We start from the raw sequence: 27,083 nt of genomic DNA on the forward strand, positions 1-27,083 counted from the left end.
TGCTGCTGCTAGTCTATCTCTCCCTCTTTTTTCTTCTTTCCCACCTTTTCTCACCCTCTCGTACTCTCCCTCGATTCCTTTCCTCTCATCTTTTCCTCTCGCCTTACACCTCCTCATTTTTCCCTCCGTCTCCCTTTTCATGTTTATTGTTCCTTCTTTTTCTTTTGCTCTCTGTCACACCTTCCTCATCTCCTCTTTCCCTGTCTTTCACTCACTCTGCCTTTTGATATCGCACACGCACACGCACACACACACACACACACACACACACACACACACACACACACACACACACTCGTGTTATCCAATGTAAGGCCGTCGTGAAAGGAGATGAGCTGCGCTGCTTGTCATTAGGCCTGATGTGGCCCGTGTCATTTCCCCTGTCAGGACATTCACACCGTTTAGTCAGAGCCAAAGTGATGTCTGACAGTTTTTCACATCCTTCCTCCAGGATTGATTGAGCATGCCTGGCTCAATCAAACCATGTGAATCTGCTTGTAGTCACAGCCGTTATTCAGAAAATCTGTGACATGGCGGGAAAAGGAGAATGAATGACCGAATGAGGCAAGGATGGAGGGAGTAGGAGGCGAGCAAACACATTTAATAAGCAAACAAATGAATGAGTAAGCTGAACAGTAATGAGGTGCTTTATTGATGCCACAGGGAAACTCCTGTTCTGCTTGCTCGTATCCACAGGGAGGGCAGACTTGCTGTGCAGCAGCCTTCCTGGACCCGGTCAGGTTTCAGTGTTTTGCTTGTTGACATTTCAGCAGGATCAGAGGTTTACAGACTGAAGGACAGTTTCTCTAACCAGGCCACCCATCTCAGTCTCAGCAGGGAAAACTGACGGAGCGAGGGAGTAAAGTATTAAACTGCCTAATGACTAACGTCAGCCTGCGTGTTCTCTGCCTGCAGTTCGAGGCCCGGACGACCGCCCAAGAGGCTGCAAAGTGTGACAGAGGGCGGAGCTCACCACATGCTGTCCCACAGTGGTCTGATGCACGCGGGGATCATGCCTCCTGCAGGTGACCACCCAGGCCTCACCGCACCATGCATACACACATACTAAACTACCACTGTCAACAAGATTCTTTTTTGTGTGTACAAATAAGAAAAAACACTTTGCTTTTGTTACTGTTCCTGTTTTAATTCTGCTTTCAATTCAATTTGATTCAATTTGATTTGTATAGTGACAAATCACAACATTCATTTTCTCACCATCATTCTTGTCTTGTTGTTTGAATTCACCATCAAGATATGTAATTCGTTTGACATCAGATCATACACACATACACGGCTTTGGTTCAATGCTTCATCATTTGTTCTGTTTTATAACGTTTTTTGTCAGTTACTGTCAATAATTTGTCTTGGACAGGATATTATACAGGTTGGGCCGTTACTGTTCCCGCAGACCAACATAATGACAAATTTTACCTCACATCGTCAGGCCGCCCGTGTGTTGATTAATAAAATTAGCATAGATGTTGCTGACACATGAGAAACAACTCAGAACTTGCAAGCTTGTTTTTTTTTCTTGACTTCTAAGTACTTGAAGTCCTCAGTGAAGTTGTGCAGAACCTGCACGACCTCTTGAAACCAGATTTGAATGTGAAATCTACACTTGTTCTACTGTAACCGGCACTTTAACCCATTGTCTGGTGAGGATTATGAAGGATTATATAAACATGTCAATGAAGGAGATGTGTGTGTTTTCTGTCGTGTCAGTCAACTACCTTCTCAGGACCATAGTGCCGCTTGGTTTTGTCAGTCGTGTGTTTGGGTTCCTTGTGTGGTCTGGGTCGTGTGTATGTGCGTGCCTGTGTTTGTGAGTGTAGCGCAGAGAAAAGGGAGAAAGTAATTGTTGGCACCTCACCACTCTCAAAGTTGCCCTTGGCTTTGTGCTCTTCACTGCAACCTGATCTTTTCATTCTCCGCCTCAAAAGAAGCCATTTTCTATTAGCCTCCACTTCCTCTCACTGTTCAAAGGTGTTTTAGAGTGTGTGTGTGTGTGTGTGTGTGTCGGTGTGTTTTGTGCATGCATGAGCGTTCAAGAGCACCTTTCTCAGTGGGAAAAAGAGTCTTTTTCCACCAAAGGAGAGGGCACGGCGGCAATGTCAGCTCCACTGATTAGAACTGGCCACATGAGAGGGGAGAACGCGACAGAGAGAGGGAGGACATTTGAGCGTAAAAGGCAGGAAAAATCTTTGATGTGATCCTCCTTAGTCTCTTTCTCTCGCCCTCGTGCACTCACACATACACACACGCAACGCGGTGGCTTATGTCCCGCTGTGATGCTGACATTTGAAAAGGTAAAGTAAGGAGAGGCGATGGGAGGAGAGCAGGGAAGAGGGCAGGAAGCAGAAACAGAGAAGATGAGAAGAAAAGGGGCAATTTGTAGTGGTTGTGGTCGTCAGACGAGTCGCCTCAGACACCCATTGTATGAAGGAAACACTCAGCAGCTCAGCCTTGTTGCACATGTTTGGATGAATCCAAGTTCAGGAAATTAAGACTTATGGTTTGTTTGTGTTTGCTCAGCGGTGTTTGCACAGTAGCACGGTTTGTCCAACTTTAATAGTACTCACCGTGTTTGTCTGTATTAGTCCGAGAGATATTTCATTTTCTGTGGCAGAAGATTAAGTTTTAAAGGTTGCTCTGTGGGTCAAACTACCTTCTGAGGTTCAGGGCACAAATTAAAATGCGACTCTGCCCCCTGCTACGTTTTGTCTCTCTCGTTTCGTCTAATCCAAAAGTGCACAACCCCCATTAAAAAGAATCTCCACCTTTTTTCTAATGCCTCTAATTTACGGCGATAAAGAAGCACTTGCTGGCTCAGAGGTGGAGCTGCCGCCACCGCTCAGTGTCATCCTATGTGCTGAGCGGTGGGATGTGATGTCCCTGTGTGGGAGAGATGAATGTCCTGGCCTGTTCCTATCCCGGCTCACTCCCCGGCAGACTAAACGGCCAGTGCAGCGGTGCAGTCAGAATGAATGGCTGGCCTCTGTCTTCCCATGACAACCTCCTGCCTACCCACTACTCTAATCCTCCGCCGGGGCCATTGATCTGGCTCTTATTGATTCTTTCACTTTCTTCCTTTCCTTCTTTTTCTTTTTCTCCCTCCCCATATCTGTCTCTCTCTCTCAGATCTGTCTGCCCTGGCCAAGAAGATCAAGCTGGAGGCGATGGCTGGTTACCACAGTAACCAACAACATGGCGGGCCAAACGGAGAGAACGGTGACCACAACCCCGGACTGGGTGAGTCTCACACACACACACACGCACACACGCACACACACACACACACACACGCACACACACACACACACACACACACACACACACACACACACACACACACACACACACACACACGCATACACACACACACACGCACACTCGCACACACACACACACACACACACACACACACACACACACACACACACAAACACACACACACACACACACGCACACACCCTTCACTCTGAGTTGATTTGAATCATGGAATAACTTGTTGCTTTGGAGATGTCTGAACACATCTGTGATGCCGAGTCCATACAAGTTGAGCAGCTTAGCGTTTGTGCGGCTGCTGGACCGACCTGATTAAAACCAGGATGTGACATCATCTCTGCTGCACGTACATTTCCTCTGAGAGACGTGGCATGAAAAACAAACGACAAAAGCCATGAGACATTTCTTCAAACAATAAGGAGCAGATCTATATATATATACAGTATATATATGTATATATATGTATTGTTTTTCCTATTTTTTTCCCCCAGGCTTTCATAAATGCCTGTAAGGGCCTGTATTGGATTCGTATGGGATTCAATGAGATCCAGTAAACACAGTTGGTCATTCGTTCTGTAGCCTCAAAATGTTGCCAGCAAATCATTAGTCCGTATTAGTCACCTCATCAAGAAGGCTTGAACCTTAACCAGCTCAGCGAGGTCTCTTATATAGAGTAATATTAGATGAGCAATCACAGGAACAAAGAGATGAGTAAGTGTGTTCCCATTTTACAGTTTCACCTTGGAGAACACACACACATTTGGAAACTGAATCCTTTCTCTACTCCTTACGTGTTCAAGTATAATTTTAGTCACTTGTTATATAAAAAACTGTTCCCTTTACTGCACCGATCCCCGGCTGTGCAGCGAAGGAGAGCAGCCAGTGAAAGTGGAGCACCAGTGGACGAGAGCTCGCAGGGATGATAGAGAGATGAATAAGATGAGAGGCTGAAACCAAATCAATAGTCTTCTCTCTAATTCACTATCCTGAATGCAAACGACAAACGGTGGACAATCGATGGCGGAACGGACACACGCACACTCGCATACACGCAAACACCAGTACACACACCCACACACACACACACACACACACACACACAAACAAATGGGCCGCACCTCCCCCTCTGTTATCGACAGGTTAAAGCGACATCAGTGTGTTTAGACAGATGACAGGGCTTATGCAGGTCTGTGTAGAATACACCATCAACCTGGGATACGCTTAACATGTGGAGCGTACAACGAGGCTTTGCGACAGAAATGTAAAGACGGTCCCTGTGTTTTTCAGAAATAACAAGGAGACTCAAGTGAAATCACCACGTGTGTGTGTGTGTGTGTGTGTGTGTGTGTGTGTGTGTGTGTGTGTGTGCCCGTGTCTCCCAGTCTAAAGCATTGTTTACCATTGTATACACTCAGTTACGACTGCCAGCATCTGTGCACAGTTTGGTGGCATGGTTACCACCAGCCATTATAAACCTGTAAAGCTTAATCACTGTTAATGATAGAGTCAAGTGGAAACACACACACACACACACACACACACACACACACACACACACAAGCACGGTGTGTGTTTTTTTTCCATACTGCCACCCACGGCCTTATGGGAAGGACAGACCCCTACCAGATCTTTAACCACTACAAAGGCAGGTCTGTGATTACACACATGCACACACTCACAAACGCTGAGTGTGACACCTTATGGGCCGGGGAAGAGCGGGGAGCAGCCATTTCTGCATTTAACAAGATCTTCTGGGAAATTTACAGTAACTGTTTGTTTACAGTAATGGTTTGTTTGGATAAACATGAGAGAGGCACTTTGACTTTTGATGTTTTTTAATGAAACATAAGAGGGAGTGATGGGAGGGCAGAGGACGTGGGGAAAACAGAATTAAGGAGAAGGGGAGTGAATGAAAATGAAATTATAAGTGTGTGTGTGTGTGTGTGGGGGGGGGGGTTTCTAACCAAGGCTTAATATTTGGAGTTGGCTGCTGGTTGATTGTCGGAGCATCTGGTTGTTTAGCTCCATTCAGACACATCTTTTGTTTGGATTGGTTTGTGCTCTGGGCAAGTGAGAGACTAATCTGCCAAATGCACAAAGCACTGCACATATGTCCAGCGAGCCCCTCGTAAAGTCAACGCCTCACTCTTTATTTCTTAGTTTGCCCTTCCTTCTCCTTCTTTCTCTCCCTTCCCTCCTTTATTTGTTCTATTTCATCTCTCCTCTTTGGTTCGGCCTTTTTTTTCTTTCTGTTTTCCGTTTCCATGCACTCCTTCTATTATTTGTGACAATTGTGCGGAATGGAGTCCAAGATTTTTCCCTTTGTGTTTATAATTACCCAGCGTGCATTGCTGGCCCAGCACCAGGACTGCCATCAGCTTCTTTTGTTTCACTTCCTCCCTGTGTTTCTTTTGTTTTTGTTTTTCCTTTTATTAAATGATAAATATTTATGCCCCCCCCCCAACAGGATTGTTTCCTCGTGAATAAAGGGACTGCAACCACCACCAGGGTGCTCTTGAGAGGAAGGGTTTTCTTTAAAGATAGTGGCCATTTGTCTTTAAGAGAGGAGTGTGAGCAACAGATTGACTGAGATAATAACTGCTGAAAACAAGTCGTTTGTCAGGAACAAAATTGATTGTGTTTTTTCAGTCATGCCTTCTTCCACTTCACTCCCTTTTCATCTGTTCCCCTCCTGCGCTCATCGTTCGCTGCTCAGCGCTCGACGTGCACATGCACACATATCATCGAGTGGCGCTGTCACAGATGCCCTATTGACGTCACAGATGAATGGCACCAGTGTCCAGTTGCAGTCCTGTCATCAGAGAGGACTGAGCAGAAGAAGGCCTTTAGGTTGTGAGAAGAAGTGAAAGAAGAGAGAGACGAGACCTGTTTCCTGTTGGGTGCATGTATAGTGACCTTCTCCATGGGACTGTACTCTGCCTTCACTACGTCACTATTTCATTCTATTTTCTTCTATTCTTCCCCCCAGTTCTGGAGCAGTTGCCCTTCATGATGATGTCACATCCTCTGATCCCTGCCAGCCTGGCGCCGGCCTCCGTTTCCATGGCGATGGGCCAGATGAACCGACTGAGCACGCTGGCCAGCATGGCCAACGTGGCGCAACTTCATGCCAACCCCCATGCCAGGGCTCCCACCTCCGTCATTAAGGTGAACTCCGCGGCTCATCAGCCAGTGGTCGTCTGGGTCCATGTGACACATGGGAACTGTAAATTAAATCACATTTCTAGTTATGTACAAGTGTTGTTGCAAATTTGACATTTGGAAAAAAGACATTACTAAATTAAATACATCTCCAACTTGATTTAACTTCTGAAGGCATATTTCGTTTATCTAGAATCAAATTTCTAATTCTCTTACAATCATGGTTAGGACGGAAACCACTAATTGTTCCTTGGCTCAAGGCCAGTCCCAGTTTTATTTTCAGGCTTTTGAGAGAAACAGCTAGTTCCTTTAACTTTGCTTAAAGACGGTATCACTGGTTTCACAAGGATTATATTTTGCAGAAATATTTCCTGTTGCAAGCGCCACTCCTCACAATGTATTATATCACATCATGTCCTCATCAGTGACAGGAAGTAATTTTAACGATGCAGACCATTGTTTTTCAAACTCTGGCCCGGGTCCAGAGATAGCTTAGGAGGGTTATTGAAATGAACACCACATTTTTCGAAAAGCACCACAGAATGCCATCTCACCTTTCCAGGCCCTTCCCTGTCCCTAAGCACATGATTGTCTCGGTGACATATGAAGGTGACTTCATTTAGTGTAAATGTACCTATTACATATTTAGTCCAAACCGAGATAAGGCCAGATACCTTTTAACATCCGTTCAACAACTTTGCACAGAGAGACAATAACTAAACATCCATTAGTTATACTGCTTAACCTGTTGAGGGCCGGGGGCAGGGTACTTGCTGGACATGGTCTTCCACACTTCTGAACCATTGACCTTCTTTGCTTAGGAAGAGTTTCAACTGAGTGAAATGACCTGCAAGTATGACAGACTTTAAAAGAGTTGGTCAAAGTCTCTAAATGTGAAGAAAAGGGGCTTCAATGCTTCCTTTCTTATATTCCTCAGCGTGTGGAAATGATCAACCTCAAAGAAACAAAAGTGGAAAAATAGGCATAACAAGTTTTTTAAGTATTGTTACACAGCCTGAAAACGTCCACCCACCCTGATCACATTGCTCTTCATGTGTGACCTATAGAGAAGAACTCACCATGCTCATGGACTCTTCTGTCAAGTCGCGAACATCTTGGCCTCATGGGTTAAAGATGTTTATTAAAGACAGCTAATGACATAAATTCAAATATCCCTTAATATTTTTTATTTTCTTCCCCAAAAAGCTATCACTCGTATCTACATGAGGCCAGCTTCGTGACATACTGTTGAGAATGTCAGTGGGAAAATCTGGAAGTAACAGTTTCACTGGCTCTCAATCATCAATTTGTGTTGTTTTGCAGGAGCGAGTGTGTGACAGTCCCTCGCCTTCTCCTTCACTGGAGGAAGCTCAGATGTCATCCAATCACAGCAGCAGTGTGTCGAGTTCACCGTCTCACACAGAACGTGTTGCAGAACCAACGCGTGTGTACCAACCTGTGTATCTACTCTCACAAAAATGAAGGATGCTTTGACTATTACAATAACTTTTATGATCTCCTCTCCAGACCCGGCCCATGACGGCCTGTCGTCAGGTCACAGTGTGTTGGGACATTCGAATGCTGTGGTGCAGGGGTCCAGAGAGACAGATGTGACTCCAGGGGAATACAGCAAGGAGAGCAGGAGGAGCCACGCTGACAGAGGTAGGACCTGGGTCAGCATTGGTTCGTGTGCTGTTAAGAAAAATGACAAATTTAAAATGTAACTTTTTCTTGTATTTACCTGTGTTTAGCCACATTTGAAATATGAATTGCATTACATCAACTTTACTCCAAAGGTCAAGTTCTTGTTTCTTTATGTGAATTTCTTGTTACACTCATTAATCATTTAATGATTAGTAATGATTATTTCTCAGAAAAATCAATCGGCTTAGAACAGCTTGCCAATACAATACAACGAGCATTTAGTTTCCATGCAGCCCATCGATCGTGTCGTCATTTAAACTGTGAGTTTAAACACTTGATTGTTTATTTAACACTTTACGTACAGGAGAGAGGTTTTTCTAGCAGTTGGACAAGAGCAGAATATCCAGGCAACAGGTCGATAAAGAGTCACGTCTCACTCCTCCTCTCCTCGTCGCTGTTGGTGCCACCCCCCGGCATCCCACAGAGAGCAAAGACAAATAATTCTGCAAAACAGGGCTCCATTAGACCAGGAAGCAGTGTTACATTAGCGAGCCATTTGCCGGGCCGTGGCCTAACGAGCCAGGCGGCCTCCCGTGCTCTCAGCAGGACCTCATCTGCATAACGACCGCCTCCCTGTCGTTAGGGCCTGCGTTGCCACGGCGCTGCAACGTCAGTTGTTTGGTTCTCTCTGTCAGGGAGGTTTGCATTAGCTTAATGAGGACTGCTCAAGGACAAACAGTCAGCAAAAATCTCCGGCGAGCAGCAGAGAGAGCGAGAGTTTGTATGTGTGTGCACGCGCCTGTGTAAATGTATTCTAATACTGAATCACATTATTCAGTAATCGAATCTAAAAATCACAAAGGCCTCCCAGGTAAGGTTTCGGCTGCTGTCAGGTATCTGTGAACGTATTGATGAAACAGTGATGGCAGCAACAACGTGAATACCATGCATCACACATCACATTTATGCAATTGATTTTCAATTGATTTTCCTGCATGCAAATGAAACACATGTACATTTGCTGGATTGCAGGCTTTTGTGTTTGACCTAGAACATCACAGGACAGGTTTATCGTGGATTGAACAGAGTTTCAAAGAGCACTCCAGCGCTGTCATTCTGTCAATCCATTGTATGATAATCTCTGAGTGTATGTGTGTGTGTGTGTGTGTATGTGTGTGTGTATGCGAGTCAGTTTTGGCTGTGTGTGCTGTTTCGGTGGTCTTTGAACAACGTATCCATGCAGCAAAGATCAGAGGCCATCCCTGACACCTCACTCCCATTAACCAAACATCAGCAGAATTTTATTCTGTCTGTCTCTCTCTCCTTCCCTCCCTCCCTCCCTCCCTCCATTCTCTTCCGCTGACTGGCAGTCTTCACGTGGTGAAGTTCATTAGCCCTGGGGACGGGTGGGAGAGGGATAAGAGAGGGGGAAAAGAGAGATGAAGTTGGGAGAAAAGAGAAAAACAGACAGTGACCTTGGTTACGGAGATGGGCAAATGATCAAACGAGCTGGCTGTGTGCGTGTGTGTGTGTTCGTATTTATGCCAAACGTGTGTGTGAGTGTGAGGTAAAGTAGGCGTAAAACAGTAACTCAATAAAGGATCAGTCACATCCAAGGAGCCTGGGGAGCCCACGCTGCTGACTGCGCACTTCAGCGACTATGAATGTGTGTGTGTGTGTGTCTGTATGTGAGCCACAGGAGTGTAGTTGGATGCCCTCCGCTGAGCTCGCCAGCACCTGCTAATTACCTTTCTCTACAGAGCAATGCTTTTAGCAAGAAAGAGGGAGAAAAGAGGAGAGGGCGGGGGGAGTATTGCTTCTCATCTGTGAAACACCTTGAATGTGACAGTTGCCAAGACGTGTGGCCGAGGCGGAGTAGGGGAGGTGGGTGGATTTGGAGCAGAAGATGCTGTGGTCAGCTAAGTGGAGAAAACACTGTCATTTGTCACAGACAGAGAAAAGTGCCAGATATCACATTGCACGTTCGCGCTCGTCTCTGCTCCAATAAGCACTGGACTCCCAGGACGTCTCCGTCCTCAGTGGCTCGGATGACAGGACGCGTATAAAGTGAGCAACAGCCTGATGTAGGGAAAAATGCAGGAAAGGGCTAATCGTCAACTCCCTCGCTGTCACGAATCAGGAACAGGCAGTTCTCAGGTTTACAAACAGATGGTCATCCATAATGCAGCTTCTTAGCTGTTTTATGTGAGATGTCAAGCTGTGATGAATTATCAATAGGCAGAGTGCCATCTAATAAAGGGTAACCACATTTTCAAAACCCCGAACCAGGACTCCTGTGTGTATGTACATGCACTTGCACACACACTAATTAGTGTAAACACCTATTTGATTTTGGCCTTGGTATGCTTACAAGAAATGAAGTAAATGTATTAGTTAGCTATAAATGATAGAAATTTGCATGATCCTTGATTAACATATTGTTGCATATTATATTATTGTGTAAGCCTTACTGACGAGACATGAAAATGTCTCTTTGCCTCCAGACAACAGCTCGTTGGCGACTCAGACGACAAGGGAGAGCTGTGATAGACAAGTGTACCAGAAGCCCCCGTCAGGCAGGGAGGGCTGTGAGAGGGTATCTTACCCTGCAGGACAGAAGCGCCCAGCAGGTCTCCACCACGCTCCCTTCATCTTCCCTGAAGGGCTGTCCTCCATAGAGACCCTGCTCACGAACATCCAGGTGAGGCTCTGCCGGGGCTTTATTATCATTATTATACTCTGTGATGAATAGGAAGGGGGATGAGCCACACTTTGGGATTTCCTGAAATGGTAAATAGCCTACAAGGCAGACATTTCCGATATGTATGTAATTGGAATGGGCGTGTGCTGACCTGCTTCTCAGATTGTACATGTCTTTGTTATGGCAGAGTCACAGTGAAAGCACTCGCTGGTTTGGTTTACACAGGGGGAAAACATGTTTTTAACCTCATTTGATCCTGATGTGATATCGGGGGAAAGAGCCAGGGTTGTTGTGATCTTTGTACTTGAGGTGGCTGAAGTGGTTAATATGTACTCTCTTTTTATTATTAACTGCAGCTCTTTTTAAACTATTTTAATCTTGGAAGGTTAAAAACACACTGCCTTTGTTCAAGTGTCATCAAAAGAGAAGGATTTACTCCAGATTACCTGATTACTCTGAGAGAAAACCAATGTGGCTCCTGGCTTTCGTTCGGTGCGTAACCTGTTGGTGCGTGCCTGTGTGTCTCCAAGCAGGGTCTGCTGAGGGTCGCCATAGAAAACGCCCGGGCGCAGGAGAAGCAGGACCAGCTGGAGAGGACGGAGCTGAAGCTGGAGCTGGTCCGGGAGAGGGAGCTCAGAGAGACCTTGGAGCGGCAGCTCAGCATCGAACAGAAAAACAGAGGTAGACCAGGCTAAGCATCACATACGTATCTCTAGCTTCTCCCACGGAGACGATTCAAGTTCGCCGCGTGTTGATTTTTCATTTTAACACAATTTTGCTAATCCACTTCTAAGCTGACAGGACGTCCAATAACTTGAAAATCAGATCAGGAAGAGTGGACACCTACTGTACATTAGCCCCTTGAAGCACCTGCAGAGGAGAATTAGACTGAGGTTGGCACTTTGCTTTCATATATAGCACCGTGAGAGCAAATGTCAGTCAGAGGCTGTTTTCCTGGATAAGGTCACAGCAGATGGAGGCGTTGTGGTGGAAGGTGCCAATGAAAACTTGACCCAGCCTGTCACATGATATGATTGAACATGATCACCACTGATGCCTCAGTTTGGTCATAAACATTTGCTGTACCTGCTGACTATTGATATCTCATTCACACCATAGTCACTTATTGAAACTTCACAAGTTTCAGATCCAGGAAACTCAGGATACATACACCAAAGGATATAAAGTTGAATGGCACTCAGCAGAGAGCGTGTAGCAGGCCGCACCAAACTGCACACACTCAGAGACTCTCATCAGTCACCTTGATGTGCATATTTGTTTTGTCTAGAGACTTGGTTAATTCCCTGGGAAATTGGTGAAAATGGATAAAAACAAAAATGCCCTATCCTGCAATGTTAAAGAAAATGTTTCCTGGCCCCGCCAATGACCTGTCCATCAACCAGGTTCGTGGAAAACTGTTCAGTAGTTTTTGCAGCATCCTGCTGACAATGAAACAAACCAACAAACCAACCTCCCCGGTGGAGCTAATGAAGTCATCTATTGAAATATTAGATGCATGAATATTAGAAGCCTCTATATCATTTCATTGCTTTTCTGATATCCTTTGTCATCTGTCTTTCCTCTTCTCCTTTTTCTTCTCTACTTAGTTCTGATCCAGAAGCGACTGAAGAAGGAAAAGAGAAGTAAGAGGCGACTACAGGAGGCCTTGGAGGAGGAGGTCAAACTCCGGGATCAGGCCGAGCACAGCCTCCTGCACACTGCCAACACACACACAGGTACAGGCGCTGAGATATCATGTATCATATTTCTGTTTGTGTAGCCAGTGTAATCCTCATTTTCATATTAAATGTCACGAGCCTTCGGTGCAACATAGTCCTGACTGTTCATTAGCCTCAAATTAAGTGTGCTTATTAATTAATGACCAAACTACAGGCCATCAATCATCAGCAGCCCCTCCTCACACAGACTCAGTGACCCAGGACGTGGATGGGAGCAACCACGATGACAACAGGCTGGACACCACGGCAACAGTACAAGGTACAGGATGACAAACAGCCTCCTCAGTGTAGTGAACGCTGCTGTCAGTGCTGTAAAGACAAGCAACCTTATTAAAGAGGAATGAAAATGCATTCATACATTCACATTAAGTGAAAACATGGAGTAACATTAAAATGAATACATTTAAGATGCTCTGAATTTTAACTTTTAAAGTTTTAAAGGTTTGTGGCACTGACTTACTGAACAGTCGTAACTTGACTGTCCTGCTAACTGAAAAAATTCAATTTCAGTGATGATTTATTTAGCTCCTGTCAACTGAGCTCGAACAACAGATTTCATTATTTCACCTACTCACTGCTGTGGAGATTCTCATTCATCCAGTTATGCACGAGGGTGTTGAATCAGGAGCTGAACTGACCAGTCGACTGGAAGGGTTTTCAAAGATTTCACAGGGAGAAATTGAACAAAATTAAATGAAGCGCGAGGCGGTTCGCCGGGGCTGCCGTTTAATGGAGCCAGGCGTTTATTATATTTATTCTCCCAACATTATTGTCTTCACGGGGATAGATTAATGAGAAACTCTCACATGGTAACTAACCCTAATATCTTAAAAAGAGACAGAAAAAGAAATGTCCGTGCTCTCCAGCCCCGGCCTCATCAGAGGAGAGAGCATGGCTCCAGCCCACCTCTGCTCCGAGCCGCGCCAGGACCCGGCCCGCCGTCCGAGCCAGCGTGCCTGTTCAAAGGCAATTTTTAATTGAATGTCAGTGAAGCAGGAAGAAAACCGGCCACTAATTAACGGCTGTCTTAATTGTCCTCGTGACGAGTTTGTTTGGACATCATTTGCATAATTAACTCCCGGTAATAAATCATTTAAAGGGGAATTGTCTGTCAGACAGCAGGGCAGGATGTGGTTTCTTTGTGCCAGGAAGTTTTATCACCAAAAACATTCCCAACTGAGACTTACTAGAGAAAGGTTTTTTATTAATCATCTGGCTGCACAGGACCCTCTTCAATAGTTTTATGAATGAATTCATTGTATACAGCATTTTTCATCCTGCTGTCAAAGTCACTGGAGCATCAATCTGTCTTTTTTTTTTTTAGTAGAGAGTTTTAATGTATGGAATTGTAATTGTGCTTAATTAATCTGGAGTTCTCCGTGGCTTTCAGAGGGCAGAGTGTTCCTGCAGACCTCTGGGATGTACTGAAGCTGGGATGGATTGATGGATGGATGGATGGATGGATGGATGGATGGATGGATGGATGGATTGATGGATGTGAAGAAGACTCCTCATATCTGAGAAATACAATCGACAGGCAAGCTCCGCAGCGCAGTGTCTCCTCGTCCTCGAGGGGACTCCCCCTACATTTCAAGGGTGACATTTGAACTTTGCCATTGTTCTCTTGTTTTAATTTATTGCAGTTATCACCAAATCTTGGCCGTATTTGGAACAGTACTTCATCCTAATAATGTGTTTCACTGTGTTTTCTTTCAATCAAGGTTTTTAGATCCTAGATTAAGATGACCATAGTTGTTTTTTGTCAGTGCTGTTTATCTGGACACAAGTGCTGAATATTACTTGTAACAGAGTTGTGTACATAAATATAGTCATCATTTTTGTTATCATTAATAAAACTTAACGGCATGTTGTACAGTCAGTAAATGACTTGTATTGAGTATGTTATGCAGTAGTGCAGTTTGACAATACAAACAATACAAATCCTTTTTATCAAATTGTGTCAGTGCTCCGTTCTTTTTTCCACAAGTCTCTGAATGCATTATTTATGTAATTGTTTTTGTGTGTAGATAGTTTGATTGATTTCACCTCTGATTTCTTTTTTTGAGACAAACAAATTCTCCCTGGATTTTGTGATACACTCAACCCCTTGAGATTTGTGCTGTGTGTATGGAGGTGGAGGTCCATGTGCTCGCATGTCCACACATATATGAGGGTGTGGGGGGGTTGTGACATTGATTCTTGCTCCATCTCCAAAAACATGCACGTAAGTATTGACAGACAGGCGGACAGGAAGGTGCTGAGCAGGGTCACGTGTAAACTGTCCTTTAGCGGAACATGTTGACGATGCACCACCGCTCTCACTCTGATCATGTTTTATCTTCAGGACAGAGAAGTGAGAAACTAAAAAGTAACACTTTCAATCAATAAACGTTTGAAAGCATTTTTATGGTAAATGTTTACAATGAGGAGAAGTAGACAAAGATTCTTTTGGAAAAAAAAATTAAGTATGTAAATTTGTGGCTATTTTCAAATCTTTTCCTGTGAAATATTAGTATTACAGTAGAAGAAACTATATCTAATTAATCTGATGAACAATATCTAGTGATGCATTTGGATTGGATCACTGTAAATGTCTGCTAACATAAATCAACTGTAGTTTCACACATTTGAAAAAGGTATACCTGTATACAGGACTATATATACTATATATATATATATATATATATATATATATATATATATATATATATATGTATAGACGTGCAAAACCACACCATGTATTCCTCGACTAATGCAGAGGGCAAAAGGATGAATGTGTAATAAATGATGTGAGGGGTCAATGATTAAAATCCCGTTGAACATATTTGAAGCAAATCATTTCCCCTCGGATCGAAGGGAGATGCTCAGGGTGTTCACTGACAAGCACAATTAAGTCTTCTTAACTCGTAAATAATATATTTTTGCTCATGCAACCTTGTCTCAATGTGCAGTGTGCCATTTCCTGGACACACGCAGATAAGCTGTGTTGCAAGACCAACACAATACCTCTGCTCCAAGCAAGTCTTCCTGAATACAGAGTGGGTGACAAGAGAATAGCAATGATTCACAGAAATGAATGCGTGAATGAGTCATCAGCTTTTGACCACCTCAGAGGCTGTCCTGACTAAAAAGGTTTGTGTCTTCATTCAGCACCGCTCTACACTTTCACGCTCCCTTGCAGCTCTCTCTCTCTCTCTCACACACACACACGCACACACACACACGCACAAACACGGACACGCATCTCTCCGAGTAGCATTGTCCTGCTGAGAGATGTGTAATGGAAAAGATAAATGGAGGATAAAGCTAAGGTGACAGGACCGAGCATGCATGTATGTGTATTTGCATGTGTGTGTTTGTGTGAGTGAGTGTGTGTGTGTTTGTTTGAGTGTGTGTGTGTGTGTGTGTGTGTGTGTGTGTGTGTGTGTAAATGTGTGTAAATGTGTGTGTGTATGTGTCCGCATGTGTGCACTGCACAACAGACCAGCAAACCATCTGCTCATCTCCTCTTAATGAACAAAGCAAACAGCAGGAGTCAAGGCTGTCTCCAAATCTGGAGTCTCTTTATTGGTAAACACACACACACACACACACACACACACACACACACACACACACATCTCCACGCTGTTTAATCTTATTATCTTTGATTGAGAACAGGGGCAAAGCAACCTTTTTAGACCTCACTCCCACATCAGTGACAGAGAAGGTCTGAAACACAATTAGCAAGCTGTTCCCGAGCTCTGCTCCGCAGTCACATCTGACCACCGGCAGCCAAATAGACCTAATGGCTGGGAACTAACCAATGGGAACTAACACACCGCTGCATCTGTGGATGATTGGGAAATGCAACACTATTAGACAGCTGTTCGCCATATCTTTTCAAATGTACTTGGACGTAACATAAGCATCGCATCTAATGGCTCAGGAGCAATCACAGCCAGGCTCAAAGGTGTACGCATGGTTTGATGTGAATAGAAGTGGCAGCCTGTAGTGTAAGACAAAGCAGGGCCTCTGCAAAGGAAGTCTGGACCTTGACAAGATATGACACTGTATGCATAAGGCCAGAGGACCATAAGAAAAATTCATTAATCTGGACTTTGTGCAGTCACATCCTGCTCAAGGCCTCAAAGATTATTAACAGTAACCCCTCTGTCAGTGAGCTGACCACGTGGCTTCAAGGGATGAGACAGTCCATGTGCTGCTTGTATGCATATATTATCCAACCCATAAACACATAAAACATACTGAGCAAATGGTCATAGATGACAAGGCGAAAGATCAAACGTGATTAAACAAGTGCTTCAAGGCCTGGGAATGCCCCGTCTGAGGCGGTTTAAGGTGCCAGCAGGGTGGAATCGTGCTCACGGAGGCTGCCCCTCGTCGGGAGGATCATCCAGCTACAACATCTGCCCTGCTGACATGTGTGAGCGAGACACTAACTCCAGATCACCGGCTCTCGTCCAGACGTCTTGGTGGAGGAGTGGATCTTTCTCTGACTGCCCTGTGGGCGAGCCGTGTTGTGGTGTACAGGGACCACAATCTGTCCAAGGGTTGCAGGTTTGTAAAAAAAATAAATAAAAAAAAACCTTACTTAAACATTTCAATTTTTGCCTTGCATTTTTGAAAAATACAAAATATTCGAAAATCTAATAGATAAATAAATTAGGAAATTATAGTGGAAATAAGACTTATAATAACTTTATGGATTGTCATTTAACCTTCATTGTAACAAGCTTTGAGCAGCACAGATACTCATACAGTATGACACTTAAAATAAAGACGGAATCATAAAATATAAAATAAATATGACACAACACCAGGGATCAAACTGAATCAGTCAGAACATCTAAAGCCAGATGTGCCATTAACCATTAAAACCATTCACCTCTGATCATAATCATATAATATAATATACAGTACATTGTTCTGAAATTGGCCATTCTGCAAAATATTGTAGTGATAATTTTAAAATTCATGTTACTTGTGGAAAACCTATTTGTGGAATTAAATTCAAAACCAGAACCTGATGAACGGAGAATGAAAATGTTTTTATTTTTTAGTTGTAAACCTTCAGCAATTAATCGCATGAATACCTTATGAATATTGTACCTCCTCTGTTCACGGATGGAAACGTGTTCTTCATGTCAGTTTATCAGTAAGAACATCCACGGTGTTCCATCTCGTCGTCAACATGGAGCAACAGCGCCCTCCACAGGCCGCCGCCCTCCTCATATCAGCTGACAGCGAACTAAAAGGTAATCCTGGGCTTCTCCGGCTTCCGTAGGACGGTCCCCTTCCGTCCCCCGCCTCCGTCGCCTCGCAGCATGGAGCCTCACTCCAACTTTCTTTAGCGTGGTTTCTCCTGTGGGACTCCCGGTGTTCGCCTGGAGCCTGTGACTCGTCTGGTGACAGTCATGTTGACCTCCACCGGCTCCCGGGGCCTCTGTAAGTATCCGCGAAGCCCCGATAAACCGCGCAGACTGTCGCAGGGTAACAGCTAGCCGAGCTAGCCGAGGTTAGCATCGCCTTGTCATCCATCGACTGCAGCTGCGTGATGGTCGGCGATGTGTCACTCAGGGGCTCTGTTGTGAACATCCAGATGACTGTATCGAGGAGGAAGCGTGTACAGATGATCTGCCGTCCTGCCTGACATCTGAAACACCATCATGTCATATGATCTATGAGCAGCATGTCCACTGCACCTGCAGCTGCTGTTTGTGTTCATCTGTGTCCCTGGATCTGTTGGAGCTGCACTCAGTTAGTATCCAGTGATGGATGAGTCGAACAACAGCAAATGATTTGGAAACCAATTCTTTCTGAATGTCTCACAAAACTCAAACCATTGTCCAGTTCCTGTGACATACAAGGATCTGATGCTGTTCGTTACACATCATACTAGACTGTCCCATGTATTTTATGGATCAAATGACTACTTGATTAATCGAGAAAATATAGTTCGATCTTGAAAACCTGGGAGTTGTCAATTCCTCACATTTGAGAAGCTGGACACGTAATATTATCAAATGTCATTTGACTGGTCCCTAATCAATGAACCCTCATGTAACTAAACATATTTTATACACCCCACATCTTGTAGAGTCATACTTTTTGAAGTGACTACATACTAACGCTGTCCCATGAATGTAGTGAAGTGCAGTAAAAGACAATGACTCCAGTTTGTGTTGTTTGCTCTAGATAAGGCTCCTGTGTGTAAAGGCCTCCTCCTGGTTCTGGGCGGTATGACCGTGATGCTCACCCTGCTGCCTCAGTACCAACACCTGTTTGTGTACAACCTGCAGCACCAGGTGTGTCTCCCTGTCCGTCCTGGTCCACGCTCTTCATCTGTGAGAGCACGTCATGACTCGCATCTTGTTTTAAAACTCAACATGAACATGGGCATGACCACCTCATTTCAAATCAAAGTGCACGTACTAGCTTCTAGTGGAGCTTTCAACCACATCTCATGGTCTTCACAAGTGAATGAACAGTTAATATGATGTTTACTCTGTTGCAGTGTTTACCATAAGATGTTGAGAGACTATGGGGGTGGACTCCAGACCCTTTAGGGGGGTCCGGGGGCAATGTTCCCCCGGGGGCAATGTTCCCCCGGACCACTCACAATTGTGTGCTGTAGCTGTAAAACACTGACTCCGCCCACATACAAGTACAAAAAAGGGGGGAATGTATAAAGTGGGTCTTGACATAATATTATTTACTGAAACTGTTTTTAAATGATAAGGTATTGAAACCTAGTGCTTATTGGTTGGTCTGGTCTGGTCTGGTCTGGTCTGGTCTGGTCTGTGTGTGTGTGTGTGTGTGTGTGTGTGTGTGTGTGTGTGTGTGTGTGTGTGTGTGTGTGTGTGTGTGTGTGTGTGTGTGTGTGTGTGTGTGTGTGTGTGTGTTCGTGTGTGTGTGTGTGTGTGTGTGTGTTGCAGGTGTGGAGGTTGTTGTGCGGCAGGGTGGTCTGTCTGGACCTGAAGGACTCCTTTTGTAGCAGTCTGCTCATCTACAACTTCAGGATCTTTGAGAGGAGGTTCGGCACCAGGAAGTTTGCTGTATGTACCAAAACCACTATTAGATAAATACATTCATACATTCATGAAATAAGGCAAATATATAAGCATTTTATTGTTTTATTGATGAGCCTCAGTCAGAAACTATAAGTCTGAATGATGAATAATTCTCTTTTAGAGAAGCGTGACAACTGCATGAACATTATTTGACACTGACCTTTGTTTGTGAAATGAAATGTTTGAAGACAAAACGTTCCATGTATGTGTTGTTCTAACCACCATGTATGGTGCTCTCCTTAATTCCAGTCCTTCCTGTTGGGCACTTGGTGTCTGTCTGTGCTGATGGACTTCCTGTTAGCTCAGGCTTTCCAGTTTCTATTTGACTATGAAGTCGAGGAACTGCCTGCGGGACTGTGAGTAGCTTGGTCTCTTTGGTAGCCACAGGCTACTTACCCACTAATACCTTTTAGTGTTTAGTTTCATGCCTGGTGTTACTGAGACCGTTGAAATCCCTGGGGTAGGGCTGGGCGATATGGCTGAAAACTGTATCACGATATAAGTGTTTCATATCGGTCGATATCGATAATTACTGATAATGTTTATGATCTAAGAAGCACAAACACGAGCCAACGAGATGGCACAACCAAACGTGATACTGTTACATGATTGGCTATTAGGCGTGTCACTCCATACGCTGCTAGGTACCAGAGGACGAGTGCCGGCGTATCTAGACTCTTTGCTCCGGTTTCTTCCACGAGGAAAAAGAAATGCTTGAAACGTTCTATCGAACGCATTTTCTATTGATATTGATTACGTGGCTATCGCGATACATATGGTTATCGTTTTATCGCCCAGCCCTACCCTGGGGTTAGTAGAGACGTTTGGAAACAACGGGCCTCACTCAGGAACATGTTCGTATTCTAATCCTAGAGTTCGTACGAACAGGCCTCGTTGGACTTACAGACGCTTCTCTCCTCAGAAAAATGTGTAATCACGTGCGTAAATAGGATGATTGTCACCTGTGTGTATATGAGTGAGCGCGCCCTCGGTTGGAAATTAGCATAATCAACGCCCCCAAAATACCATATAAGGTTTCGCTTCTTGCCCCATGTCAGGAAGAGTTCATTCATGAAAATGGCTTTAAAGAAGACGTTTATGAGATTGTGGATTGAGGTTCAGTTTTCAGAGATCCAGAATATTTTAGCAGCGTCAGCAGGAGTTTAGTGACGACTGAAGTGTCACTGAAATGCATCGATATGAAAATGGCTTATAAAAGACACTAGCCACAGCGAGGTGATTGATGAGGTCTTAGGTCTCCGTCACTGATATGGATGAAAGAATACGTAACAATGTAACATAACTGGTCGATGAGGCTCACATCACCAACGGCACGAGTGATGTGTGACGCTTGTTGTATGATGCTCCTGTCTCGTCTGAGAGTTGACTCGAGACGTCACAGGCTTATTTGAGAGAATTTTAGGTAAATGATGTGAAATAGTTTGCATGGTGACAATCAACAACTGACATAAAGCCAACAACTCCTAACAAATGTGTTCGTATCAACGGTACTAGCACGAGGCCGGTTGGTGCCCACGTTCGCTTCCTGGTCGTATGTGATTTCACGTGTTTTACGGAAGGAGATTACTTCTGATATTGAGCTGTACTACTGTATATGAATTTTTATATGAGTGATTTCTATAAGACAGTTTAAAAAAAGTGTCTACCTGACTCCTGCCTCTCTCCTCCCACAGGCTCGCTCCCGTCTTCTCTCTGTTCGTGCCTTTCTACCTGTCCATCCCCAGGATGCCCGTCACCCAGGTCTTGGGCCACGTACACATCACCAACAAGTCTCTGGTCTACGTAGTGGGCCTGCAGGTGAGCCCGTGTTCTGCTGCTGTGAGCGAGTGTGCGTCTGTTCTCTCCAACGAGCCTGATCTTCATCGTTTCCTACTCTTCCTCTCTCCTCCAGCTGTTGACATCCAGTCCCTTCATGTGGCTCATTGCTCTCAGTGGACTGGTGAGTCGACAAAGTCTCCTCATCATTTACCACCTATCTAAGAAGTGTACTGATGTATAGTAAGTGATCTACAACCTGTAGGTGGGCTGTGGGACTGTTTCTTGGCATTGGGGCCATGAGCCAACATTTGTCATCTGGTTTTCTTATAACATTTTTGATGAGCTAAATATGCATTGACATTTTATCGAAAAAACAATTCATCAAGAAAATAATCAGCAGATTAATCACTCGTGAAAACGACATTCTTTGCAGCCCTATTGGTTTGAAAGGGGCAATAAACCAAACCAGCACAAGTTCAGTAAAAATCTGCGGCTATTTCCTCACGGTCCATTAGTGGTTGGTTCTGTGTGTGTGCTCAGCTCTGGCCCCCCCCAAAAAAATTGTGCGGACCGCACCTCACGATGTGGCACGTGTGCATCACTCCCCCACACGCTAACAGACGTGCTAGAGAACAATAATAAGACTCAGTCGGTCTCACGTACCCGAGGCTGCGGTTCTCGGCCCAGTCAGTGTGGTCAAATCATCAACCAACAAGAGAGACACTTTCTCCAAAATCCTTTAATGCCCCTCTGATATGTGGTTGCCCTGCAGCACACAGTATATTACTTAATAATCACATACTATATTATCCTCATGCAGCAAAGACATTTCCATAATATATGTATATGTTTTGTGTGAATGTGCCTTTTAGATCTCAGGCGGCCTGTACTACTCCGATGTTCTGCTGTTACACAGGTTCCTCTTTGTACCCGCCTGGCTGTCTCGCGTTGGACGGGTTCTTGTTGAGCCACTGTTCTCAAGTGAGTCCGACATTTAGTGATCACATTAATAAATCCTTCACACACGGCTTAACACTGTAATATATATAATATAACAATGTACATTAGAAGGCATGTGAACATCTTTCTGTTTCTTCCTTCTGCATTAAACAAACCTGGAGGAAGTTGAAATGATCAGCTGTCGGTCAAATGTCGTATTACATTATTGTTGCCATTTTATATTTTCAGGCTAATTGCTAAAGTACCTTATGCTCCCAATTTTCTAGATGCCAAACAGGAAATGACTTGGTAAAAAAACAATCATGTCAACAATTCATTGTAAGGAACACTGTCATGATATGATAAGTAATATGACATGTTGCAGTATTCATTAGTAAAAGTGATTTCTAACTGATGTGCTCTTTCATTTGTATCCTCTCAGAACATTCACATCAAAGGTTGTTACATTAACTTGCTCCTCCTCTCCAATTTCAAACGGCCCATGGTCATTGAAAGTCTTTCAGATGTGAACGAATGTTCATCTTCCTCCAAATAGAAACATCTGAGCGAGATGCAAGTGTAGGATGGTTTGGCCTTTGTTTGAAAGACAGGATCAAATATTTATGCTATTCACTAACGACAGATTCATATCTTCAATTCTGCCACCAACTCTGGAAGAATCCTATTTACTTTGTCTCCCTATTTGACCTTTTGTCTCTTCATGAACATATTCATGTGTTTTTAACATCTGCCTCCATCAAGGCTCCCAGCCGAGCAGTGAGACGCCTCTCGGGATGGGAGCCACACTGGACATCCAGAGGCAGCAGAGGATGGACCTGCTCGACCAGCAGCTGCTGCTGGCTCAGTACCACGAGGCCAGGAGCAGCACCAGACAGCAGCCGCAGGTGATTGGAGACACATCCCCACACAGGCACACACACACACACACACACACACACACTTGTTTCTGCATTGATGCACAGTCGGACCTCAGTGTCATTACTTTAATTACGTCAAGCATCAAATACAACACTAGATTGTACGTTGTGTACGATCCCTGAATATGTATGTGTGCGTGTGTGTGTGTGCGCGCGCGCAGGCTGGCTTGTTGCAGTGGACCAGGTTGTTTCCCTCCCTGAGACTCAGGGGACAGAACAGACCCCCGGTGCAGCCCCGCCCCCAGGCGCACACGCAGCCTCCACAGTTGGAGCCGTCCCCGGTGGCAGAGGAGCAGGTGGTTGTTCCCCTGTGTGTTTATGTACACGTCCATCTCAAGACATTTCAAAATGGTGGAAAAAGTTAAATAGTTTTCATCAGCTATATGAGATACCGAACCAAATAAATCCTTTATTGATTGATCTTGGAAAAGATTAGGATATTTTGATACACTGGATTTTTCGATTATCATGAGCTGAAAGCCGTAATCATCTAAGTTAAGTTTCAGTTTCTGTATTAAATTCAAAAAATATGAATAAAAAAATGATTGTCCATGATATTCTTGATATTTAGTGATACATCAGTATGTGTTTACTTGTGTGATCCTTCTGTCACCTCACATATGTTCTGACCTGGATGACCCAGAGTCTACTCTGACTTATTCACAGGTGATATTTATTGGCTGTTGCAGCTCCGTTGATGTTTTTTTGTTTTTTTGTCTCACAGGTTGCACTGTTGGTTGAAATGGGCTTTTCCAGGATTGATGCCCTTGAGGCCCTCAGAGCTTCAAACAACGACATCAACATGGCAACCAACTCTCTCTTGCAACACTGAGAGAGAGAGAGCTCAGTGAGAGAAACGAGGTGAAGGCAGGTAGAGAAGCAACCAAAGCACAGAGAATGAAAGATGGTGAATGATGAAGAATATGAGAGAAGACGAACCAGATGTGTTCAGATCATCTGCTGTGCCACTAAGGCAGCGTCCTCCTCCACCTGAACGGAGCCTGACGGAGGCTGGGGAGTGAAGAAGTGCAAAGCACAACGTGGGAGACATTTGTATCACCACTCTCTGACGGTCATCGTAGTGTGAAACAGGCATCGGGGCAGACCACTCAGAGCTTTCCTCAAACACATCGGACCACTGACTGATGCTGAAGCAAACAGATAAACCCTCCACACGGATACCAACGTATAGCAATGTGAAGAAGTTTTATATAACCCGCTGTCAAGTACTGCAATTATACTTTAAAAATGGCTGCTGTGTAACCAGCAGCTCAGACCCTGATAACTGATCAGAGATTATAAAACGATACACAGGGTTTTTGACAGAATGGATCAGAAAATATTTTGTCATCCTTCAGGTTTTGAACACTGTATTTAATTCCATCAGGAGGTGCAGAGGTGGGGGTTAAAACTTGAGAATACATGAACAATATAAAATACTCTTTATGTTGCAGTGTTTCATGGAATTAGCAGGACAAAGCAGTCTGAACAGCGTCTGCAGGAGCCGCTTTTCTTCAGAGCCGACTGCTGTGGCCCGTTCCTCCCCAGGTTCACTGTCGGTAACCGGCAGGATACGGGTTAGTTGGTCGGCTCAGGGTCTCCGAGGTGACTTCCTGTGGTCGTGACATATTCACATGCACAGTGGCCTGTCGAGGGGGTCACGTTTGTCTCTTATCATTTAATGCTGGCATCTATCTAACACACGTACGCACTCCTCAAGGGTTTATTTATTCTGTCTCGACTGAGTTTCAGTCTTTTCTCTGCCAGCACACGTCTGAATCTTAGTAAGTCTTACTAGGCTGATGATATCTATGATGCAATATCATGACGAGAAATGTCTGGAGACTATGCACTGCATAGTAAGTACTTTGTGTTTAATAATGTGCAAGAGAAGTGATGCAGCCACTACAGTATGTATTGATGTCAAAAACAGATGCTAGTTTTATATTTTGTGCATAATATTGATAATATATGACCACTGAGATGAGTCTGTCATTAGTGTGTATGTGTTTTTGAGAGTGAAACAATAGTTTATGAGTGTGATGAGGGAGTTGTTGCATGGACAACTTTGGGATGAACTGTAACGAAACATTTGGTCTGTGGATTAAATCAACTTGCTTGACACATCATGACAACCCTCTTCTGAAGTGACATATTGAACGTTTGCTTTTGGTTGATACAAATCCTGGACTGACGACACAATGGGATATTAGGTGGATTTGAACATTTTAAACTGGTTTAACTGGCCGCACCATTTCCCTGAAGATTCGTATACACCGTCTGTGTTTGGCTACAAACAAGAAAAACATGACGTGTTTTATTTACAGTATGCTTCATGGAGTACATATTAATAATCCAAAAAAAGACAAGAAATTAAATCAGTCATGTATATTTTTGTGTTGGCTGCGAAATGTGTTATGTGGAGAGCCCGACCGATGGATTTTTTGGAGTACAAGATAACCGATACCGATTCATCGGCCGGTATATATATATATATATATTAAATCTGTTGATTACTAAAATGTCATCATCAGTATAATGATATTTTAGTTTAACCATGAACTTTATCATAAATAACTATAAATTGATAATACAAATACAACCAAATACATAAAACTTATAACACATTTATTTTTCATAAAATGTAAAACACATGCTCATTTAAAGCTCTAATCTGTTGGCTGATAATATAAGTCAGGCTTTTAAAATATCGGCCGATACCTATATATGTCTATCAAAGGCTAATAACGGTCGATATTATCGGCCAAATTGATATATCGGTCGAGCTCTAGTCACCCACACCCCCAAATATTCAAAGTCACTTATTCTGATACCTCTGATGTATCGTCATATCAGCTCCTGTCCTAACAACATCTTGTTCCAAACTCAAAAGCCGTGCGGTTGTTTCCAGGATTTATTGTGGTATTTATCGCTCACCTGAGATCGTCAGTGTGTAAAACACTGGACGTTTGAGCTTGTGCATTATTCTGCAGTCTGCCTTTTTTCCTCACTGCCTTTCCTAGGGACTTGTGGGAGATTCATCTCTCCATTTTTGTCTTTTAAATAGACGGCCATTGAAAAAGCTTCCCTGTGTGCATTAATACAACAAACTGATCTGATCTTTTTCCATATTACTTTGTGTTATGTGAGGTTTCCTCTGGCCACTAGATGGAGACATTGATCAGGTCTGTTGCGTTGTTGTTGCCACACCCAGCGCTCAGTGTTCCAGTGAGCAGACAGCTCCTGGGTCGCTGAATAGCACTGTAGAGAAATGATGCACACCGTCAAGTCAAACAGTTCCAGACCGTACGATTCCCAACGATTCCCAACGATTCCCGGAAACACAAAGGAAAAAATGACACTTGGAGCTTCCTATATATTCACACACACTCCCACAGACACTATATAAAGAAAGATATATATATATATATATTGTAGTTTAATCTTTATTTTCTTACTGAAAAGGTCTTTGGAGTACACAGTAACACAATTCCATTCCCTCTCAGCTGACATGGAATCCAGTAAAGCAGTGCAACTCTTAATGGCTGCTGGATTGAAAAGCAGCTTAAAGCAGAGTGATTAATATCTGTGTCTTTGTGTTTCAGTGTTTAATTAAAGACAATGATTAAAGAAAAGAAAAAACTTCCCTGACAACCAACCTCATTTTGTGAAAGGCCCATATAATGTGCAGTTAATCAGGCCTCATTTGGGGGTAATGATTTAGATTTTATGAGCTTTGGGAAGTTTGGGATGTTCTTGTCAGTTATGGTATCCTGCATATAAAAGTGAAGGTATGCGAGGTACAGTAAGTTTATCGGCG

At 43.9% G+C, this 27,083-nt stretch overlaps 2 protein-coding genes across 5 annotated transcripts in view; both read left to right on the top strand.

The window, feature by feature from the left end:
• dachc (dachshund c) overlaps positions 1 to 14,489 on the top strand; it is a 22,418-nt gene extending 7,929 nt beyond the window's left edge. The window contains exons 2-11 of one of the 3 annotated variants that reach the window (XM_035606673.2): positions 916 to 1,025; positions 3,142 to 3,252; positions 6,278 to 6,456; positions 7,774 to 7,894; positions 7,978 to 8,112; positions 10,599 to 10,795; positions 11,326 to 11,476; positions 12,403 to 12,531; positions 12,722 to 12,793; positions 13,925 to 14,489. In XM_035606673.2, coding sequence (XP_035462566.1) covers positions 916 to 1,025; positions 3,142 to 3,252; positions 6,278 to 6,456; positions 7,774 to 7,894; positions 7,978 to 8,112; positions 10,599 to 10,795; positions 11,326 to 11,476; positions 12,403 to 12,531; positions 12,722 to 12,793; positions 13,925 to 13,962 — 1,243 coding nt within the window. In that variant the 3' untranslated portion in view covers positions 13,963 to 14,489. Of the gene's footprint in view, positions 1 to 915; positions 1,026 to 3,141; positions 3,253 to 6,277; positions 6,457 to 7,773; positions 7,895 to 7,977; positions 8,113 to 10,598; positions 10,796 to 11,325; positions 11,477 to 12,402; positions 12,532 to 12,688; positions 12,794 to 13,924 lie in introns of all 3 variants that reach the window. The other 2 variants (XM_035606671.2, XM_035606672.2) reach the window with 2 other exon arrangements.
• Positions 14,490 to 17,812: 3,323 nt separating this feature from the next.
• On the top strand, positions 17,813 to 25,392 carry ubac2 (UBA domain containing 2). 2 transcript variants are annotated; one of them, XM_035606598.2, is made up of 10 exons: positions 17,813 to 17,982; positions 18,733 to 18,842; positions 19,473 to 19,592; positions 19,857 to 19,963; positions 21,302 to 21,425; positions 21,520 to 21,567; positions 22,259 to 22,367; positions 23,088 to 23,230; positions 23,425 to 23,573; positions 23,988 to 25,392. In XM_035606598.2, exons 1-10 carry the CDS (start codon positions 17,952 to 17,954, stop codon positions 24,112 to 24,114), a joined length of 1,068 nt encoding a protein of 355 aa, XP_035462491.1. In that variant the 5' UTR covers positions 17,813 to 17,951; the 3' UTR covers positions 24,115 to 25,392. The 2 variants fall into 2 exon arrangements, with proteins under 2 accessions (XP_035462491.1, XP_035462492.1); XM_035606599.2 differs by having other exon boundaries at positions 17,815 to 17,982; positions 23,425 to 23,559.
• Positions 25,393 to 27,083: the final 1,691 nt, after the last annotated feature.

This window comes from Scophthalmus maximus, chromosome 10 (assembly GCF_022379125.1).
Source record: "Scophthalmus maximus strain ysfricsl-2021 chromosome 10, ASM2237912v1, whole genome shotgun sequence".
Classification (NCBI taxonomy): Eukaryota; Metazoa; Chordata; class Actinopteri; order Pleuronectiformes; family Scophthalmidae; genus Scophthalmus; species Scophthalmus maximus.

What these genes read in the sequence shown, in the direction of transcription:
- ubac2 (XM_035606598.2), top strand. Translation starts at nt 17,952, where the DNA reads ATGTTGACCTCCACCGGCTCCCGGGGCCTCT. An exon ending in TCGGCACCAGGAAGTTTGCT is followed by an intron (nt 19,593 to 19,856) that starts GTATGTACCAAA and finishes CCTTAATTCCAG; the next exon opens with TCCTTCCTGTTGGGCACTTG. An exon ending in TCATTGCTCTCAGTGGACTG is followed by an intron (nt 21,568 to 22,258) that starts GTGAGTCGACAA and finishes TGTGCCTTTTAG; the next exon opens with ATCTCAGGCGGCCTGTACTA.